General features: G+C 46.5%; 7 protein-coding genes across 9 annotated transcripts; 3 read left to right on the top strand and 4 right to left on the bottom strand.

Moving 5' to 3' along the window:
- Positions 1-282: 282 nt before the first annotated feature.
- LOC117141415 (UPF0389 protein CG9231) lies at positions 283-1,239 on the bottom strand. The gene is made up of 2 exons (XM_033304841.1): positions 984-1,239; positions 283-919 (listed from the first exon to the last, which is right to left on the bottom strand). The coding sequence occupies exons 1-2, from the start codon at positions 1,148-1,150 to the stop codon at positions 709-711; spliced, it is 378 nt and encodes a 125-aa protein (XP_033160732.1). The 5' UTR covers positions 1,151-1,239; the 3' UTR covers positions 283-708.
- A 291-nt stretch (positions 1,240-1,530) lies between these two features.
- Positions 1,531-4,328, top strand: LOC117140225 (ATP-binding cassette sub-family F member 3). Its single transcript, XM_033303023.1, has 8 exons — positions 1,531-1,725; positions 1,791-2,047; positions 2,158-2,381; positions 2,441-3,088; positions 3,146-3,319; positions 3,383-3,873; positions 3,944-4,035; positions 4,095-4,328. Exons 1-8 carry the CDS (start codon positions 1,638-1,640, stop codon positions 4,245-4,247), a joined length of 2,127 nt encoding a protein of 708 aa, XP_033158914.1. The 5' UTR covers positions 1,531-1,637; the 3' UTR covers positions 4,248-4,328.
- A 55-nt stretch (positions 4,329-4,383) lies between these two features.
- On the bottom strand, positions 4,384-5,791 carry LOC117140226 (rRNA methyltransferase 3, mitochondrial). The gene is made up of 2 exons (XM_033303024.1): positions 4,676-5,791; positions 4,384-4,615 (listed from the first exon to the last, which is right to left on the bottom strand). The coding sequence occupies exons 1-2, from the start codon at positions 5,749-5,751 to the stop codon at positions 4,468-4,470; spliced, it is 1,224 nt and encodes a 407-aa protein (XP_033158915.1). The 5' UTR covers positions 5,752-5,791; the 3' UTR covers positions 4,384-4,467.
- Positions 5,792-6,067: 276 nt separating this feature from the next.
- LOC117141954 (histone-lysine N-methyltransferase ash1) lies at positions 6,068-14,047 on the bottom strand. Its single transcript, XM_033305712.1, has 6 exons — positions 13,657-14,047; positions 13,427-13,528; positions 8,623-13,365; positions 7,091-8,560; positions 6,825-7,031; positions 6,068-6,758 (listed from the first exon to the last, which is right to left on the bottom strand). The coding sequence occupies exons 2-6, from the start codon at positions 13,505-13,507 to the stop codon at positions 6,579-6,581; spliced, it is 6,681 nt and encodes a 2,226-aa protein (XP_033161603.1). The 5' UTR covers positions 13,508-13,528; positions 13,657-14,047; the 3' UTR covers positions 6,068-6,578.
- A 443-nt stretch (positions 14,048-14,490) lies between these two features.
- Positions 14,491-16,804, top strand: LOC117141955 (transcription initiation factor TFIID subunit 6). 2 transcript variants are annotated; one of them, XM_033305713.1, is made up of 5 exons: positions 14,491-15,469; positions 15,532-15,701; positions 15,760-16,215; positions 16,342-16,579; positions 16,642-16,804. In XM_033305713.1, the coding sequence occupies exons 1-5, from the start codon at positions 14,585-14,587 to the stop codon at positions 16,726-16,728; spliced, it is 1,836 nt and encodes a 611-aa protein (XP_033161604.1). In that variant the 5' UTR covers positions 14,491-14,584; the 3' UTR covers positions 16,729-16,804. The 2 variants fall into 2 exon arrangements, with proteins under 2 accessions (XP_033161604.1, XP_033161605.1); XM_033305714.1 differs by having other exon boundaries at positions 16,342-16,804.
- A 265-nt stretch (positions 16,805-17,069) lies between these two features.
- Positions 17,070-19,568, top strand: LOC117141413. 2 transcript variants are annotated; one of them, XM_033304839.1, is made up of 3 exons: positions 17,070-17,402; positions 17,468-17,486; positions 18,115-19,568. In XM_033304839.1, the coding sequence occupies exons 1-3, from the start codon at positions 17,199-17,201 to the stop codon at positions 18,423-18,425; spliced, it is 534 nt and encodes a 177-aa protein (XP_033160730.1). In that variant the 5' UTR covers positions 17,070-17,198; the 3' UTR covers positions 18,426-19,568. The 2 variants fall into 2 exon arrangements, with proteins under 2 accessions (XP_033160730.1, XP_033160731.1); XM_033304840.1 differs by having other exon boundaries at positions 18,130-19,568.
- A 258-nt stretch (positions 19,569-19,826) lies between these two features.
- On the bottom strand, positions 19,827-20,692 carry LOC117140396 (general odorant-binding protein lush). Its single transcript, XM_033303263.1, has 3 exons — positions 20,471-20,692; positions 20,265-20,415; positions 19,827-20,200 (listed from the first exon to the last, which is right to left on the bottom strand). The coding sequence occupies exons 1-3, from the start codon at positions 20,690-20,692 to the stop codon at positions 20,112-20,114; spliced, it is 462 nt and encodes a 153-aa protein (XP_033159154.1). The 3' UTR covers positions 19,827-20,111.
- Between the last annotated feature and the right edge of the window lie 343 nt (positions 20,693-21,035).

A 21,035-nucleotide genomic window follows, 5' to 3' on the forward strand; every position in this document is an offset into this window, starting at 1 on the left:
ATACCACATATCAATGGATTCCTATCAAGGATATCTGAATTCAGTCGCAGTCGATAACCATGCATTTTTCACAGGATCTATAGTTTATTAGCCTCTTACCTGTTAGCAAACTTTCTTACTGTTTTGAATTGAATATAATCCAAAGTGAAAGTTTTTTAAAACTTTTTTAACAGAAGCCGATTTGTATATCCAAAATTTATAGTTTTATTTACTTTATATGATAATTTATAAAAACATCATCAAATCTTAATATAAATTTGGTTCACCCAGCGCACCCAAAAATGTTTTTCATAAAATATTTTTTATTTTTGATAATACAACATTGCAAATATCACTGAATATCTATCAAGGAGGATACGGCTTGTTCACATGCTAATGGCAAAGTGCTTTCTAAGCGGAAAAATTCACTAAAGATTTGGCCCTGCAAACATTTTCCATTCCATAGTTTATTGGCCAATTGGGTTAATTATGAGTATACAAAATGGATTTTTGTTTAGTTGAACGCACACATTCAAATCAAACATAAAAATCTAAATTTAAAAAAAGGAAAATTTTCAATCTTCAGACCAACTAAAATCGAAATTTAGACCAACTGATTATTCGCAAAATCTTTGAAGGCCATTTTTAGCCAATCTTCTTTGGAACAGAAAATGAAAGCCTGGCCAATTGTAATATTACTGGGCGAGTGAGGAATTTCGGAGTGATTTTCTATTTGGCGGCCGGGGCAGATCCTTCGCTCTGCTGAGACTCCTTGAACTGCTTGTGCCACTCGAGATTCATCTTGGTGACGGACTCTCCTTGCTTGGCGGCCTGCTTGCCACTGTACACCATAATGGCGCATCCCACGGCGGTGAGTGCGATCATTATGTTGGCCAGGCGGATGCGCATTTTGTTGCGGCAGCGCTCCATGACATCCTGACTGCAAGTTTGGACACCAAATCTTAGACACCTGTTGAATCGGCACTTTAAGAGTGAGCACTTACCTAACGAAATTGGGAATCTCGGACTGCGACTTGTATTTGCCGGTCCAGACCAACATACGGCGCTCCAGATTGTTAGGCTCGTGGTTTTTGATCGTTTCTCGCAACATTTGACTGGTGCCGAAGGACCTTCGCACCATGGCGCCAATGAACCCCGTTTTGCTTAGCATATTGCCTTATTTAATGATTTCACAAGTTATCTTGCGAAAGAAGAATGGTAATTTTATGCAATTCGATTTACAGTGGCTGCTAACATAACAGAGTTGTCACTTCGTCGATAACATATGAAAACAGCTGGCATTTCTATGGTCACCCCAAAAGACGTTCACACTGCACCATGAAGTGATGGGAAAATTAGCAATAAACTTGGAAATCTCTTGTTTAATCAGGAATTTTAAATTTAATAATAAATTTAAATCAGAAATTTCGCTGGTGGCAAACTGCTGGAAGAAATAAAACTAATATTTAAAATTATATTGTTGGGAAACATATTAGAAGTAAAACAGTGTGACCATCTCTGAAATATGCTTCGTCGACCCAGCGACGGTCACTCTGCTTTCCCCTTTAGTTTTCGTTTGCGGTGGAGTAAAAGTCGGAAAAGTCAATTAATATCCGGCTGCCACACGTCCAGAAACCGAATTTGCGATCAAGGTCAAGATGAGCGAGTACACCAGCATTCTGCAGCGCGAGTTTCCCAAAATCGACCACGAGCTGCTCACCTATGTCGTTGGCGTGCTCACCGGAAGTAAGTGCCTTCCACTCGCCTGTGATCTTTTATTCTTAACCCCGCACACAAATTCGAATTGCCAGGCGAGGAGGACTTCGAAAGCGGCGATGACATCTTCGATGCGGTGGGCGACATCCTGCAGAGCGTCGACTGCGACAGGTCGGAGGAGAGCGTCCGTACGCTGTGCGAGCAGTTCCTCAACATCATGAAGAACAACGAGGTCAACGTGGAGCGGAAGGTTCTCAACGCGCCGGTCAACATCGAGGAGATGGCCAAGAACATGGAGCGTCTTGACAAGGATATGCAAAGCATTTGGGTGGCCAACAAAGACGGCGCCAATGTAAGTGTCCCTTGACGAACCACTTTTAGAAACTGAATGCACGGGGCCACAAAGAATAAGGTTTTCATTATACCAACATTGTATCAACTAAACTATTCTTATTTTAACAGAAAGTGGACTCCAAGAAGCTGGGAAAGGCGGAGGCCAAGCTGCAGCAGAAGCAGGAGAAACGGCAGGAGGTGAACAAACATGGAATGATTCCTGTTGCGGTGAAGCTACAAACGGCCACAGCCTCCCAGGTGACCAACAAGAAGAACACCAAGCTGGACCAGAAAGGGCTCAACCGATCCATGGACATCAAGATCGAAAACTTTGACTTGGCTTTTGGCGAAAAGTGAGGCAATTGGGTTGAACAAATTGACCAACCGTAAATTATTGTTATTTCCCCTTCAGAGTTCTTCTGCAGAATGCGAATCTGCTGTTGTCTTACGGACGCCGCTATGGTCTGGTTGGACGCAATGGCCTGGGCAAGACTACTCTCCTCCGCATGATTGCCGAGCGACAGCTACAGATTCCTTCGCACATATCGGTGCTGCACGTGGAGCAGGAGGTGGTAGGCGATGACACACCAGCCGTGGAGAGTGTACTGGAATGCGATACGGAGCGAACGAGACTTCTGACCCGGGAGAAGGAGATTCTGGCTGCTCTTAACAATGGAGTTCAGGATGCGTCGCTGTCCAATGAGCTGAGCGAGACCTACGCCTCTCTGCAGAACATCGAGGCGGACAAGGCTGTGGCCCGCGCATCTGTGATACTTAAGGGTTTGGGCTTCGACGCAGACATGCAACTGCGTCCAACCAAATCCTTCTCAGGCGGCTGGCGCATGCGTCTTGCTTTGGCCAGGGCACTCTTCTCCAAACCCGATCTGCTACTGCTCGATGAGCCGACGAACATGTTGGACATCAAAGCCATTATTTGGCTGGAAAACTATCTGCAGACATGGGCCACCACCATTCTGGTGGTTTCTCACGATCGCAACTTCCTGGACACGGTGCCGACAGACATTATTCACCTACATTCCCAGGAACTCGAGGCATACAAGTAACTATATCAAAAAGTAGACTAATTTAAATATTAATTTATTTAATATCTTTCCAGGGGAAACTATGAACAGTTCGAAAAGACCAAGACGGAGAAGCTGAAGTCCCAAAGACGCGAGTACGAGGCCCAAATGGCTCACAGAGCTCATGTCCAGGACTTCATCGATCGCTTCCGTTACAACGCAAACCGTGCCTCGTCTGTGCAATCGAAAATTAAAATGCTCGAAAAACTGTGAGTCCAAAAATCAAAATACCTAATGACTTAAATTATAAAACTTCCACTGCTTCTATGCAGGCCGGAACTGAAGCCAGTGGAAAAGGAGACTGTGGTCACGCTCAAATTCCCCGAAGTGGAACCCCTCAATCCTCCCGTGCTGGCCATTTCGGAGGTTACTTTCCGTTACAATCCAGAAGATCCACTGCCCATCTTCAAGGGCGTCAATCTCTCAGCCACATCGGACTCTCGAATTTGCATTGTCGGAGAAAACGGAGCGGGAAAGTCGACGCTGCTGAAGATTATTGTCGGGCAATTGAGCACGATTCACGGAAACATTGTACTGCATCGCGGTCTTCGTATTGGATACTTTGCCCAGCACCATGTGGACCATCTGAATATGAATGTGACGTGTGTGGGAGTTTTGGCAGAACTGTTTCCTGGTCGCCCGGACGAAGAGTATCGCCGGCAGTTGGGCAGCTTCGGCATATCCGGACCACTGGCACTGCAGAGCATTGCCAGTTTATCTGGAGGACAAAAATCACGAGTGGCCTTAGCCAAGATGTGCATGGGTAAGATAGTGGTTATCCACCTGTTTTCCATCTTCTGTTTACAGTATAATATAATATATTTATTTTATAGCGGAGCCAAATTTCCTGGTGCTCGATGAGCCGACTAATCACTTGGACATTGAAACCATTGATGCTTTAGGCCGGGCTATAAATGCCTTTAAGGTAAAGTAAACTATAGTAGTCATTTGGAGCATTAAATACATGTGTACTGTCTTTCTTAGGGCGGCGTAATCCTGGTTTCTCACGACGAACGCCTCATTAAGGTCGTCTGCAAGGAACTCTGGGTGTGTGGCAATCGCACAGTCAGAGCGATCGAGGGTGGCCTGGACGAGTATAAGCGCGAGGTTTACAAGGAAATCGAAGCTAATAGTTGAATTTAATGTAATTATTAATTACTCTATTTGTGAAACAGCCTAGCAATAAATTTATATTATGCCTGACACAAGGTAAAAGTTGTTTTTACAAAAGAGTCATACAAAAATACTCAAGTTACCAACTTTTTAGATGGGATTTAACTGCGATTTATACTTTTTCAGTCACAGAAATTCACAATTCAAGAAAATATATTTAAATATATCGTTTGCTATTCAAAACTTATTCTTTGGCTGATGCCTGCTGGTTGAGTTTTCGTCGCATTTCGAAAAGCAACAGCGTCAGAGCAGACGCCACATTCAAGCTATCGATGCCAGCTGCCAGCGGGATGTAGATGCACTTTCCCTTACCTCCAACCAAGTTTAAGAAACTAACAAAATAAATACATAATTAGTATTTCATTTTATAACTTATTCGTTTCACCCCTTACCGGTAAGCTTCCTCACTGACTCCGTGACTTTCTCCGCCAATGATGAGCAAGTTATGGGCTCCCAGACCCTGGATATCTGCATAGTCAATGGTCTGGTTGTTCTCCCGCTTCCTTTGGTTGCTCTCGGCAATAAAAACATGACAGTCGTCGGCCGCCTCTGGGGGAATGGTTAGCGCGAGCTCTTCCCAAGTTACATCATCCCGAATTGGAACTCTAAACTGACCACCACAGCCTCCTCTCAGCGCCTTTGATTCCCAGGGATCGCAGCAGCCGTGGGTGACCACCACCTGACTGCAGGGCAGAGCGGCACAGGTCCTGATGATGCTGCCCAGGTTGTTGGGCTCCCTGATGTTGTCGCACACCACTGTAATGGGCAAGGGCTGAGAGCCCAGACGCTGTTGCTCCGCCAGGTTCTTCTCCAAGCCTTTGTCCGACGGCCTGTCGAAGATAGCCATTAGACCGGGAGGAGTTACCAGCGATGACCACGTCTTTAGGTCGTGCTGCGGTACTTTGTAAATCTTGGTGCCCGTCTCCAGCTGCGCTACGCCTACTTCCTCCTTCACCAGAGCCAACTGATCTTTCTGGGAGAAGAGAAGTACTTCCATTTTGAGACCACATTGCAGGGCTTCCTGGATGAGACGGCGACCCTCGACGATGATCTGCCGCTTCTTATCACGGCGCTTGCGGGAACGCACTGTGGTCAGTAGGGTGCTGGTTAGTGGATCCTGCAGGGTGAGACGCACAAACTCCAGATTCAGCTCATTGTCCCTGATTATTGGTGCGGGAATTGGAGCCACTCGTGGAGCAGGAGTAGCTGGAGCTGAGAGCTTGCGAGATGCTACTGCAGCCATGGGCACCTTGGGTTTTCTACCGGCAAATCGATTCTTGCGTAAAGCTTCCCTCGTGTTTGTCGGCTCATGCCTTAAATCTGAATTCCCGAAGAGATTGGCCTCTATGTCCAGTGCGTCCTGGATCTCTCCTCGAGGTCCACTGGAACTGCTCAACCGCAGCACATTTAAGTTATTCACATTCCTTATATTCGCTTGAAGCGAGCGTTTAAATATATTACACAGCATGGCCGATTCAATTCAATGCAATTCAACTTCACTGAACAGATGTTTTCATAATCATGGGCGTAGTCAAACACATTTAATGGGGGTCTAATTATTTTAATCCTAATAAATGCATAAAAACAATTAGAAAATGCATTATATTTTAATAAAAAAAAGGTGTTTCATTATCTGTAAGTCCAAGTTACCCCAATACGAAACTTTACTACGCCCATGCAAGCAGTGTTGAATAACGTGGCAGTTAGGCAATCCAACAGCACTTGTGTTCAACAGGCGGTTCATTTAAAAATTCGGTTTTGATTAATAAAAATATATTTTTTATTTCACTTTTAAAATTTGTGTTAGCAGTTAATAACAATTGGAAAATAACTAAAAACTAATAGCGCAATAAGTTGTCCTACTCGGGTGTTATATAATTAAGCAGCCATAACATAATACAATAATTTAAAATAACAATGCAAAAGTCAAACGCCTGCAATTGCAAAGACGAGAGGGTGCTAGTTTTGTAAAACAAAATCAATATGTAGAGGCAATATAAACAATTAAAAACAAAAGAAATTCATCTAAATGGGGGGCTTGGTGTGGTGGCGTAAACACTAGTATTTAAATAAATCCTTATATTAACCATAATTCATAATCTGTTCCATCCTAGCCGGGACCGGAGTCCTTTCACGAAGTTTGTTCATAACAATGTACACTTTAGGATTACTACTATCACCGTTACATCTTACATGGCTAAATTCTAATTGTTAATTAAAGTTCCATAAATATTAATCAATGCCTCTAACTTTAGGTGTATATACACGGCTTAATCTACTCGCTGGTTACATCGGTTAGGTCGAGTTGACCGCAGAATTGCTACTGGACTGCTGGGTCTTCCGCTGACGGGCGCCGCGTCCGGACAGAAGGTATGACAAGTCAATGGGTTGCTCCTGAGCCGTTTGTGCATCCAGACACTTAAGCTTCATAGTTATCAGAACGTTCTCTAAACGCGATCGCCTCTTCTTAAGCATCTTTAGGAGGATGGAAAGCAAAGTTAATTATAATAGATTGATTTCAAAACTTGTTAGTCCACACACCTGTTTATTGGGCGCCATGGGTGTTACGACATGGACAGCAGTTGCATCCGCTGGGGCACTGATCCCACGAGGCTTTCGCCCAACCATCTTGGGCTGATGCTGTTCCTGCCTGCCAGGCACCTTGTGCATCGTTGTTTGCCCGGCTCCTAGCTCTAATTCAGTCTTTTGCTTCCTTGTCTTCAGCAATGACGGATCCACATCATGGGGCTATAAACAGAAGATAAGTGGTTAACTCGAGTTATTAATTTTCGAAATTTTGAGCTTACCGCATAGCTCTTGGAGATCTTAATCTTCTCGGGAAATTTTCGGAAGGCATAGCTCTTGGTGCAGGCCGGATGGTTGGCCTTGGCCTTTGAGAAGAACCTTGCCGTCTTGTCCACACGCAGCTCGCAGATGTAGCAATGATCCTCATCGTTGCATTCCATGGGCCGTCCTTTACAGAAAGTTGTTCGATCCAACACCCAGCAGCGTCCAATGACCAACTCAATTGGTACCACCTCATAAAGTGAAACTCTTACCACCTCATTGGGGTAAAATCGTCGCGATGGTTCGTGGAAAGTTTCATGGGGGCGCAGGAAATGGTGCCCGAATATGAAACGCTTTCCCAGTTCGTTTTTCCACAAGTGCTCCACCCGAAAGATATCGCACTCTTGGTAATCAATGGCTCCGATCGTTTCATAGGTGTGCTTCTTGGTCGGTAACACCTTGCCGGACTCATCCTTGATGGGAATGTCCCGCAGGACATAGACGGCATCGCCTTGTCGTACCTGGAGATCCCCACGCATAAGGGAGAGATAGTAACGGTGGCCCTCTTCGGTGAATTCCTCCAGGGGAATCTCTCGATCCACTTCCCTTGGCTCGCAACGCTCGCACTGATAATTATCCGCATCGATGTCAGCTTTGGTGCATTCAGTATGCTGCCACACCATGCATTTGGCGCACTGAATCATCAAGCCTTCATCTTTGTACAATCCACAAATACAACGGATTACATCCTCATCAGGAGAGGCCTCAACGGGAAGCAGGGGTGGCGGAGTCACTTTCAATGGCACAATTGGGGATTCTCTTTCCTTTGCTCCTGGTGATTTCTTCACTGCTATCTTTCCAGCTTCCTCCTCCGGCGAAAGCACTTCCTTTGGCTTAAAGCTCTGCAACGATTCCGAATCACCAAGAATCTCCACCAGCTGAACATAGCTGGCAATCTTCTGTTGCTCATAGCTATCCTTCAGGGACTGGAGGGCTTTTGCCTTGCCCTCATCATCGCCGTGCTGCTGCTTGGCCTCCACAAAGAGCTGCTGCATGTGGTCATCGAATTCCTGCGGCGTTTTGTAATGTCCCTGCTCCACTTGGGCTTGTATCGATCTGAATTCCACTTTAGAAGTTACAGCTGTAGCACCCACTTTTCCACTCAAAGTGGTCTTTATAGGCTTCTTTTTCTTGCTGGACACTGTCGTCAACAAATCGGACATTTTGAGGGTTTCCATGGCACTGCAAATATCCCTTAGAACGACGGCCATTTTGGCCATTTTCTCTAGTTCGGGATCATGTACTGCCTGCGTGAGTCCACGGGTTTTTATGTTGCGAGGCGAGCAGAGCGCGGAAATCTGCGCTGCCAAGGAAGGAGAAGATGGTGTGGAGGGACGTCTACCAGGAATGTCCCCATTGGTGGCTCCAGGTGCTGGCGAGGATGCAGTCGCCGCTGCAGCTGACGCCCGCTTGGCTTTGTATCTGCGTATCTAATGAAAGATGAATAAATATATTTTAATATAAATTTCGTATATTAAAAAAGTAAACCAACCTTTTCGAAGTTCCTGACTAGAAATGTGTTGAATTGCCTGACCAGTTTCTTTTCTTTTTCGGACAATGGTTGGAGCTTTGCCACCGCCACTGCTGATGAAATATCCTTTCCCGCCTGCCGTTGAGCGTGCTTTTTGGCCTTCTGCTTCCGTTGGCGACCGTTTCGTCCCGAAAGTCCCTCTCCAGCTGGCTTGGCGTCCACAGCAGGAAGGGGTTTAACTCTCTGCGACTTGCCACCGATTACACCACGACACTGTGGCGTGTTGCATCTGCAGGGTTGACCCTCTGAGGGATTGAACAGCGAAAAGTTGTAATCGTATGTCAGCTCCTCTCCCTCCTCTATGGCTCTTTTGGCGAATAAAACCATTCTAGATAGGCCGTTAACACTCCATTTTTGCATCTCGCAGTTGGGTTCGCAAGAATGATTGACAAACCTACAATCGCTGCCCATCCGCTGACCGTCGATAACCAGGCCTCCGTCCAGATGTAAGCAATAGTGATGGGTGTCATTTAGATAGATGCTGGCCATCCTCTGCTTGAATTCCTTTTCCGTGACTACCTCTCCCACGTACTCCAGAATGTAGGTTCCCTTCGCAATGGTTAGTTTAGTTCGCACTCCCCATCCTTTATCTGCCGTCATAAAGCGCTCCACTCCGGGTGCGACGGCGTGTCGCTGGATCTTCTGGTTTCGGCACTTCTCTCCAGCCGGGCAATTGCTGGGCGAGCACTCCGTATACACCATACGGTTTAGACAGTTGTCCAAACAAGATTTCTCGCCCTGGTCCTTACAATTACAGGTGGGATGATCGAATCCGGCCAAATTCGGACGCACTGACTCGGCGTATACATTAGTGCGGATCTTTCGGTAATTCCAGGATGGCACAACGTTTCGAGTGGGTAATTTGGAATTAGTGTAAGCCCACCATATGTCGTAGGGTAGCTCAAAGTCCATTTCAGTCCGTCGGAGGTACTTTTCGCAATAGGGAGGTGGCGGTAGAAGGCTCGCAGGACCCACTTGCTCCTCCAAGCCTGGTTTTTTATTCACCTTCGCTGGGGGCGGCATCAGGGATTGTTTGTAGTGATTCGAGAAGAGTCCTGCTACAAGATAGGTCTTCTTGACCTTGGATAGTTTCCGCAAGGAAGTGGTTGATGCCTTGTCCTCGCTGGATTCACTGCAACTGGCATAGTCCTGTGGGCCGGGGTTTTGGGACTCACTGGCAGGCAAGGGATCGTGCTCGGTAGGAATACTGTCTAGCCGTTTAGCCTCTGCCTCTGCATCTATTTCCTCTTGACTGACGGGAATTTCTGGTGGAATTTCGTCCACCGTCACTGGCTGTATTGGCTTCTCCTTTTTTGGTTGGGTTCCAGCTTCTAAGTTCTTTCGCCGCTTCAAGCGAATCTTGCAGCTGAAATTCGTATTGGGATCGATGCCATCTGGTAGTCTAATATTTGGTTCCATTTTGTTTTTTTTCTGTTGAGGAGGTGGTGTGGGTGGTGGCTCTGCCAGTACCGGCTGCTTGGGTTGCCTGCCTCGTTTTTTGGCTGGCCTTATCTCAGGTTCCGATTTGGGTGGCGGTAAAGGTGCAGCTTCAGCTTGTTCCCTGTTCTTAGGTTTTCTACCTCGCGGCCTTCCTCTAGCTGGTGTTTGAGGACGCTGAAGGCGTTCCAGAGCCACCACCGATAGTCGAGGGGCTTTTTGATTGGTCCTGGCCACAAAGGTTTCTCTGGCCTCGCCTGCTTGGGGAACTCGCTCGCAATCCAATGTAGGATTAGCTGGCGCCTGCATATTGACACTGTTGCTACTCCTGGTTTCTCTTAGGGATTGCAGGGGCTCATCATCGGGATCGAACTCCGGCTCGGGCCCATTAATGACGGCTGTTGTTTGCTGCTCCACGCTAACCTTACGCTTCTTCCTGCGAACAGTGGGAAATCCAGTTCGATTTATCTTTTTCCGCTTGCGTTTCAGAAGAAGATTGCCTCCCGTTTTGTGTAGCAAGGTTTCGACAACGCGCTGGCCAACTTCCTTTTTCGTATCCTCCTTAATGTCCAACGCTGAGAGCAGTGGAGATTCAACCTCTGCTTTGGTTATGACGGATTCATTCAGTTTACCAAGAGGAATTTGAATTTCCAGCTCCACAGAGGGCTCAAACACACCGGGTGGAGGATAGCTACTAGCTGGGGATTGAAGTTGAACAAGGTCCTTTGCAGCCGACACCTTCTGTTTAGCTGCTCCTCCTCGCCTCTGCTGTTTGAGGGAACACAAGGAACTAGGACTTATATCCAGCAACTTTCCACCACTTATGGAGTTATTATCGACAACAATCCTCAGGGGAGAATTACTTGCCGACGAGCCAGCTCCGCTCACAGACGTAGGTTGCTCTAGAAGATGTCTTTTTTTGGGCGTTAGCGCAGATTTTACGCTTCTAGCATTAAACTGGGCTTGTGATTTGGTAGACGCAGTGCTCTTAGCAGCCGCCGCGGCTGCAGCCCAGGCCTCTGCGTTCAATTTTCCATTGGCGAATGCTACTTCCGCCGGCGGACGCTCTCCTGGAGTCAAAAGATAGTGGCGTTTTTTCAACGGCAACTTGTGATCATCGGGACTGGAACTGTCATTGCTTTGAGATTTCTTGTGTCGTCGTTTGGTATTTCCATTACTGCTTCCGCTGCCATTGGGAGTCCCACTAGCGCTAGCCGATAGCATAGCGAAGTCCACCAGGGGCTCACTCAGCTTTCTCTTCTTTAGGCCCCGTTTTAATGGTTTAGAAAGGGTGGAACCTGATCCTCCTCCATTCAGAGTCAACTGCTGGGCAGGGCTTGGAGCTGCTAGGGTGGCCTGCAGCTTGTTGGCATCCGCCAATAGCTTCTCTTTGCCACTGCTTCCGGTCAAACGATCATCTTGGATGCGGCACCTTGAGTTAAAGGTGCTTGTGATTATCTCGATTTCCGTGAGCAGCTTGGAATCAATGTTCAATGACTTGTTGTGACTGAAACTCTTCCGGCGATGTCTGCGACGCATTCTGGACACCCCAGACACATAGCTGCTGCACATGCTGGCTGCCGAGGAGCGTCGGGATTTAATCTTGCAGGACGATTTGCTGGGAGCCGGGGTTTCTTTACGCTGGTTCATCATTTTACTAATGAAGTTATCCGGGTTGGTGGCAGTCAAACTGCCGCCTCGACCGAAATACTGCCCGGTGGTCACATAACGATTGATTTCGCCATACTTCTTGCTGGCACTTGTCGTGGGAAGGCTTTTAAGGCTCGGCTTGCTGATGTATTCGTTGCTCTCCTCACTGCTCTGGCCCAGAGATAATCCAGCTAGCTGAAGGATGTCCTGATCCTCGACAGGATCGTCTGCAGAGCTCTTCAAGAGCATGGAAGCACGGCGCTTCCGTCTCATCCTTAGGCCTGACTTTCCAGATTCCTTGCAATCACTCCGGTAGCCGCAGCTCTTTGCCCTGCTCCTGCGACTCATACAACTCTTGGTGCTGTATCGACTCTTGCAGCTGGCATCGGACTTGTAACCGGAGTTGTGGTTGTGGCTGCTCCGCTGATGTCGCACGCTTCCGTAATCCGAGACGTAACCACTTTTGGCGGCCAGGACCTTGCTGCAAATAGTGGTGCTCGCTCCTGTTCCACTAGCCGCACCCACACTCATACTCCTCAGCCTGAACTTCTTGTTCACGTCGATCTCTCGCCACAGCGGATCTAGCTGAAGTTCCTCTTTGTTGGATGAGCTGCAGGCTGCCTTTTTATTGTTCTGCCGCCGCTTACTCCTGGGCGGTGGATAGAGAACCCGCTCGGTGGCATACATTCGCTTGTCTAGATACGCCATGTCGATTTTAGGCTTGCTGCTGGAGGCGATTGGCAGCGATCCCGTGGGCACAACATTCTCATTTTGCATTTTCGGGGAGGGAGTAGTGCTTTGCGTAGTGCTAGTGGTGCTTATCACACCCGAATCGGCAGATTCGTTTACAGCAGGGCCAGAGTTTCCTGGGGCAGGAACTGTGGGAACCACTTTTTTGGGTCTACCTCTGCGCTTTCGAGGAACAGCTGTTTGGACTAGGGTCTCCTCCTTAGCTTTAGCCACTTTCTCCTCAGCAATCTTCGCATTGACGGTCTGCCCCAGCATCTGAGTCTTCTCCATGAAGTCCTGCAGCAAAGTTGACTGGTACTGGGGTAGGTTCTTGTCCTTGGCCGCTTTGCGGAAACTTCCTTCCACAGTTGTGTCCTCCGTATCGCTCTCCACTCGCTTGATAGCCGCCTGCACAAGGTTAGGTAACTCGTTGTCGCTGGACGAGATTCCGATATCCAGGGTGGGTTTGCTGGCCGACTGTGCCGCCTGGATGATAGCACTGAGCAGCACTCGCGGAGCTCTCTGCTGGTGCACCTTCAAGGGCAGATCGTCCTCTGAGTCCGAGGAAAATGCCGAGATCTGTGACTTCTTAGACTTGGACACTTTGTCCGATTTACTAATCCCACTGGCACTTGCCAGCTTCTTGCGCTTGACCTTCACTTTCTTGCTGCCTACTCTATTTCTGGCCTCCGAGCAGCCAGACTCGGTGTCCTGGGTGGACATTTTTCTGGACTTTGGGGGTTTCTTGGTTGCAACGACTCCTGACGGGGGGCGGATGGCCGAGATTCTCATTCGCAGGCCATCGGTGTCCGAACGTTGCACGCTAAACTGGGTGGCTGACTTGATCGACTTCGACTGGCTCGATTGATCCGTAATGGAATCGGTTTCCTGCGGACAAGAACACATTTTACATATAGCCTTACATATGGGTGCCATTTGAAAGACTTGCCTCATTTTCACTGCCGGATTCTTGTGCGCGTTGCGTTTCCAGAACCTTTGCTGCTGCCGTCTCATTTTGGCCACAGCTCATATTTTGGAGTCGCTGGGGGAGCTGCAAAGGTTCGCTTTTGTTAGCCAAGTGTTTTTTTTTCGATATGGTGGCACTTTTAATCGCATTTAAAGTAGGTCAAACCGCGGCGACATCGTCCAAAAAAAAACCATTACCCACATCACACTTACGCTTGATTGTTTTCTGGGCTAGCACCTTCACTCGCGACCTTAGTAGTCGGTTTTGTTTGTGCCGAAGGGACAATCTATGGCTGCACACATTGCATTTGCACTTTTCTTGAGCCTTTGGCCGTGGCTTGCCTGCTTCTAAAATGGCGCCGTTTTCACTTTCCCAAAAACTGCTTTGTTCGACGCCCGACGACGACGCAACGTTGCAACGCCTCTCGCATGTGGCACATTAATCCGCGGTACCGATACTTCACTTTTTTCGCGACTCGTGGGCGGTGGCGGGGCGCATCAATTGTTATTGTTAATGTGGCGCAACAACAAAAAGCCAGGCAACCAAAAATTTACGAACATAAATAAAGAAAAAGACTGCGTTTCAGTGTGCCCAGCTGCCGTGTACGTGATGTCTGCGCGACAATGTGACCGTGCGGCGGAATTTCGCTGGCAACTATCGTAATCTACCGTCAGCTGCAAGGAGTTCTATTCAAAACTAGCTAACATAATTAAGGTAAATATTATATAACAATATAAAACCAGTAATATTTGTTATCTTAATACTAAATAATATTCATATTAAAATAAATATAGATATATTATATACATAAATTGATATCTTTAATTTTTGCGGAATAAACCATATCTTGATTTATATTTAATTACAATTTTATTTTTATTTCTGTTTAGGGCTGACTGAATTCTTATATTTTGAACAACGATACTTTTTTGACTATTGTAACTAAATGCTTACTATAGGAATGTATTTCTTACATAAACTCGAAAATAGCCAAATTTTAGGTGACCATAAAACTAATTTTAGCCGACGATATGAAACGATAAAAAAAAGCCAGAATAGCTAGTTTTTCTCTTCGCGGTGTGTACACACTTGCCGAGCAGCTCGGCGATTATTATTTGTTTATTTGTAAAAACCTGGAAAATGAGTGGAAAACTGTCAAAATCGAGCAGCTCCTCCAGCAGCATGCTGTACGGCTCCAGCATCTCGGCGGAGTCCATGAAGGTAATCGCGGAGAGCATCGGAGTGGGCTCCCTGTCGGATGACGCCGCCAAAGAACTAGCCGAGGATGTGTCCATCAAGCTGAAGAGGATTGTGCAGGATTCGGCCAAATTCATGAACCACGCCAAGCGGCAGAAGCTCTCAGTGCGGGACATCGACATGGCCCTTAAGGTGCGAAATGTGGAGCCGCAGTACGGCTTCGTAGCCAAGGACTTCATTCCATTCCGCTTCGCATCTGGCGGAGGGCGGGAGCTGCACTTCACCGAGGACAAGGAAATCGACCTGGGAGAAATCACATCCAGCAACTCTGTAAAAATTCCCCTGGATCTCACACTGCGCTCCCATTGGTTTGTTGTGGAGGGAGTGCAACCCACTGTGCCCGAAAACCCACCTCCGCTCTCGAAGGATTCCCAGTTACTGGACTCCGTCAATCCAGTTATTAAGATGGATCAAGGCCTAAACAAAGATGCGGCTGGCAAACCAACCACCGGCAAGGTACACAAGCTGAAAAACGTGGAGACCATTCATGTCAAGCAACTGGCCACGCACGAGTTGTCCGTGGAGCAACAGTTGTACTATAAGGAGATCACCGAGGCGTGCGTGGGATCTGATGAGCCGCGGCGCGGTGAAGCGCTGCAGTCGCTGGGATCCGATCCCGGCCTGCACGAAATGCTTCCCCGCATGTGCACCTTCATTGCGGAGGGAGTTAAGGTCAATGTGGTTCAAAACAACTTGGCGTTGCTTATTTACCTCATGCGCATGGTTCGTGCTCTTCTGGATAATCCTTCACTGTTTCTGGAGAAATACGTAAGTAGTTTCTTATTGCTTTGTTCTTCGTTTCTCATAAAAATGATTTCCTCTCTGCATAGCTCCACGAACTGATACCCTCGGTGATGACGTGCATTGTCTCCAAGCAGCTGTGTATGCGCCCGGAGCTGGACAATCACTGGGCCCTGCGAGACTTTGCCTCCCGACTGATGGCTCAAATCTGCAAGAACTTCAACACCCTAACCAACAATCTGCAAACCCGTGTCACCCGGTAAATCATACCCGCTTAAATTAAATAACCTTTTAACATAAATTTTCCCACCCTTCAGCATCTTCAGCAAGGCCCTGCAGAACGACAAGACCCACCTGTCCTCGCTCTATGGCTCTATTGCGGGTCTCTCGGAGCTTGGAGGCGAAGTCATAAAGGTTTTCATCATACCCCGCCTTAAATTCATATCGGAGCGCATTGAACCTCACCTGCTCGGCACCTCGATCAGCAACACTGACAAGACAGCAGCAGGTCACATTCGCGCCATGCTCCAGAAGTGCTGTCCCCCGATCCTCAGGCAAATGCGCTCAGCCCCAGATACAGCGGAGGACTACAAGAACGACTTTGGCTTCCTGGGGCCGTCGCTGTGCCAGGCAGTAGTCAAAGTTCGAAATGCGCCCGCCTCAAGCATTGTAACCCTGTCATCCAACACGATCAACACGGCACCCATCACGAGTGCAGCACAAACAGCAACCACCATCGGACGAGTGTCCATGCCCACCACACAGAGACAGGGGTAAATAACACTTTTAGGCACAAAATAAAATTTCAGCCAAGCATTCCATGATTCCATGATGGAGACCATGTTGGTTTAATGTCTTTTTATGACCATACTAAGCGGTTGAATATTCTTCTGTTTTAGAAGTCCCGGAGTCTCGTCCCTGCCGCAAATAAGAGCCATACAGGCCAACCAGCCGGCGCAAAAGTTTGTGATAGTCACCCAGAACTCGCCGCAGCAGGGCCAGGCGAAGGTGGTGCGGCGTGGCAGCTCCCCGCACAGCGTGGTGCTCTCCGCGGCCTCCAACGCTGCCAGTGCCTCCAACTCGAATTCAAGCTCCAGCGGCAGCCTACTAGCGGCTGCACAGCGGAGCAGCGAGAATGTGTGTGTTATTGCCGGTAGCGAAGCGCCAGCAGTTGATGGTATAACAGTTCAATCTTTCAGAGCACCCTAGACGCCACCTCGCTGATCATTGAGACGGAGATTGTGCGCGCACCGCCCGAGCTGGACGATCTCTCACACTTGGAGTAGCCAGCTTAGTTCGTAGTCTACATTTTCATTTTGTATGCAATAAAACAACAAATGCGGGTTACTCCCCCCAAAGATGTAACCACAGAAAGAGAAACCATAATAAATCATTATTTTCATACTTTTTGTGTAAAATGGATTTAGTCCCTCTAAGCAGGCAAAAAAGAAACATTATTTAAGGATTTCTCATAGAAATATTAAGCTACAGTTCTGTAAATAACGAACTGTTGAACTCAACTGACTGTCCTCCCACCCCATGAATCGAAAGCTTGCCCACGCAGTCAGCACGCATGTGCGGGTATGGGCCCCCAAGTGGCGTGCTATTGATTTCTCCAGCGCATTGCTGGGTGAACGCACAAAGAGCTCTGCTCAACACTCCTTGTAGATACCCATCGCAGGACAGGCAAAGCTCGGAGCGTTACTGTCAGCATTTTCAAAGGATAACGAGGAATTCTCACAAAAACCCAGGAAAGATGCATGCCAGATTTGCGGATCCCGAGCCAGCGTCTCCGGACAGCGTGGATGGAATCGAAACGGAGTCACTGGAGGCACGAATTGAGGCCTTCAAGCTAAATCCCCAGAACATGGCTGCATTGCGGGAGGCGCTCGACGATGTGCTCCTGCGGGCTGAGTCGGAGGCCAACAGGCGGGCAGTTGAGAGCCACAAATCGCAACAGGTTGGCCACACATATCTAATATTCGTCTTTGAAGTAACTAAACTAACTTGTAACTTCCTTTGCAGGGCAAGGAAAAACGACCGAGTAAGTATACGCAGTGTGGTTCAGTACTTTTCGCTTCTTGGCTATTTGGATAGTGTATGGCTTTTCCCTTTTGAGCACTTCAGCGCCAATCCTCGCCAAGTGCTGGCTGCTGAATAGACTCTTGTGCACAAATCCATTTCTTTGTCTTGCCTAAGTATCTTTGTATCGAGGATTTTCGTGGCAATGAACTCGCTTGACACCTAAGAGTGCCTAGGCTCAAAGTTGGTGGATGAGGTTTAAATCTCAAACATTGGAAATATTTAGGAAAGTGGAATCTTCGTGCGGAAATTAAGAGAACCTTCGCGTAATGTTATCACGAACTTTTCAAGTTTAAAAAGTTTCTCTGAACTTGTTTGATAAAAGTGGGCGGCGGAACCAACTAACTGATGACAGGGCGACCGTTTTGGGCCTCCTCCTTGGTTGTTAACAGGTGGCAATTAAAACGGTGGAAAACATATAATTTAGAATATATAAACGCACTCGCACGCCATTTTCACCCATTTTCCCAAACCCAGCCAGCTCGATTGCATGACCATATTTTGTTGCACTTAACTTGTATTTTGCGTATCACTGATCTTTATTTCCGTATTTTTGTACTCTCTGCGCCTCGCATGCACTAATCTCTCAGGTTTCGCCATACCAGATTTTAAGAACGGCAAGGTGGTGAATCGCGCCCGGGGATTCGTGGTGCGGATCTTCGATGCCATATGCAATTGCGCCAACAACAATGCGGCGGCGGCCACGACGCGCTTCAAGCTGAGAAGCAACAGCGGCGGAGGAGGAGGCGGCGGAGCCAGCGGTAATGGCAAGCGACAGCAGTCGCAGGATGAGCCGGAAACCCTAGTCCTGACCAAGAAGAAGCCCGCCGGCGAGGGCAAGAAAAAGAAGGGAGTCAGCATGGCCGATGACGTTCAAGCCGGCGTTCGACTGATGGACTAAGCCAGCAATAGTGGACAATGGTTGTCCATGCAATGGGAAAACATAATCAAAATTAAAAACAGCCCTCCCTGAACACAGAACTCTTACTCAGCAATCCTCTACTGTCGTCCTACCGCCACCTTAATGGATCTTGTCCAGAAGCATTTTCTTCGCTCAAACGTCTTAGGCACAAACCACAAATTCCACGTCTTCCCCTTGAAGACCACCAAGTTTATGGTGTAAGATTATAAGCCCTGCAAGAGGAATCTTAAAATTGCATGGAACAGGGCTGATGGAAAAGCTTTAGCTCTCTACTTTATTGTTTGATATACCCAAATGTGATCCCAGATGGTAATGTTAACGAAAACTCAACTCGAAGCACAAGCAACTTCTAGGCTAGTTATGAAAGGAGAAACCCCCTATATACGACATTTGTATACACTCTCCAGCTCTCAGACATCACAACACAATCAACGGCATTACACAATCCCAGTGGAATCGACGAGGGTTTGCCCCGAATCTCCACCTAATTATAACTACGATATATCAAATTATATACCTAACTATATGTGTATGTGTATGACTATAGGTGTGTACGGAACCACCAACCTATTTAGATGTGTGTGTGTAGCAGTTAAAAGTATTTCCAAACCAAAGCAGCTAACAACAAACGGTTCAATATACAAGCATTAATGTGTACTGATTTTATATACAATGTACTAACTACTATATATACGTGTGAATGTCATTAGACTCTTAGTTGTTTACACAGGTTTCCTCGAACATCCTCATCAAATTCATCAACTAATCCGCACACACGCTCTAATCGGATATATTTTTGTGAGCCCCTTTTTGGAGAGATCTACATGCATATAAAGACACTACTCTACACCGAATCCGAAATTTAAGATATCGATTACGATACATATATAACACAGCTAACGAGAGAACTTTGTACGCAGATTTGCAAGGCAACCATTTTGTATAAGATTTGCATTTATTTTGTAACCACTTGAATCCAAAGATCTCCCTAAGTTTGAATGCGTTGCAAAGCCAATTGGATGTTTATCGATTACAAAATGTATAAGTTTGCGTTATGCGAACATAAAACCGTTGTATTTAGTTAATAATATCAGCAATAAACTATAACATGTTTGAAATCAATGCGGCGTGTTTAAATTTGGGGGTGCCATTTTCAACTACAAAAAGGTTTTCAGATATATGATTAAAGATTGTTTTCAAATAGAGATTTGCTTATCCTTGCAGATTGTTTATCGAATTCAGTCGATTGCGGATATGTACGTAATCGAAAAAAAAATTTTAAACAAAATGTTATTTTGACAATATATTATTTGAGTTTTGATTCAATCAGAAGAATAGTCGAAAAATTGAGTTTCGGATGAATAAATAATAGAACACACATTACAGTTTCGTAATTTTTAATCATAAAGTGATGTTATTCTGTATACATAAGTTCTTTTAAATATATAAATTTTGGTTTTAATTTAATCAACATCATATTACTGCAAGGTTTTATAAACTTCGGCTTGCCAAAGCTAACTTTCTTTCTTGTCATAATTAATGTTAAGCTTACTAAGGTTTTCCAATTCTATTTGATAATTTAAACATCGATATTAAAGCAATCATCGAAAGATTGGGCATTAAAGGATGAACCCGAATGAACTGGGTGGTTTCTGGGAACCCTTTTTAAGGCCACATGAACTGCCCATCGGCGTTTTCAGAGAAGCACTTGGCCGTCTGGTAGACCCTCTCGCACGATTCCTTGAATTGCTTATCTGCAAGATATATGTACCTTTATATATACGTAGAGCTATGGAAGGTAAGTGGGAGTGTAGTTACGCGTATCCCGGCAAGCTTCAACGGATTTCCTGGACATCTCCATCATTTCCGGGGGAACCAGATGCGGAAGTTGGGCCAGGGCCTTGGGCGCGTTGAACTCGCCCTTTTTGTTCACAGTGCCCGCCATCAAGGACACACACTTTGTGTAGCACTTAAAGGATAAAGGATTCAAACACTGGTGCCTGCAAAATGAAAGTGGCACTCACCATGAGATCCTGCGATGGCGGAAAGTTGAAATCACCCACGCGAAGCCGATCGAGATCTTCAGTCTTGAGCTTAAACTTCGGCGCACAACCACTGCGGATCATGTCTAGCGAGGTCAAGAACTGCTCCATGGTCATGGCAACTGCAGGATCGGGTAGCAGGAGTACCAGCACTTGCAGGACGATCGCGAAAACCGCGGAAGAGCGTCGTTTCCAATGCTTCATGGCGGCGGAAAGCTAAATACGTTGAGTAACCATGTCGTAGGAGAGTTTTATAGGTGGTCATGTTGGCAGGGAAAGGTGGTAATTAAATCGCAGGGTTTAGTAATTAAGTAACGCACACGCACGCCATTTGGTTTGACTAGAAAGTTGCATTTGTACAATAGTCGAATTTTTTAAATACCTATTAAAAAATAATAAATAAATCTTAAATCAATTTTCAGGATATTGTGGGTAAGCGATGTGGTTATAACACCGCATATATGTACATATACATATATCATATAATATTCCCAGAAATTCAAATCAACCTATAAAAAATTAAGTTATATAAATATGGAAAGGAATA

Source organism: Drosophila mauritiana, chromosome 3L (assembly GCF_004382145.1).
Source record: "Drosophila mauritiana strain mau12 chromosome 3L, ASM438214v1, whole genome shotgun sequence".
Classification (NCBI taxonomy): domain Eukaryota; kingdom Metazoa; phylum Arthropoda; class Insecta; order Diptera; family Drosophilidae; genus Drosophila; species Drosophila mauritiana.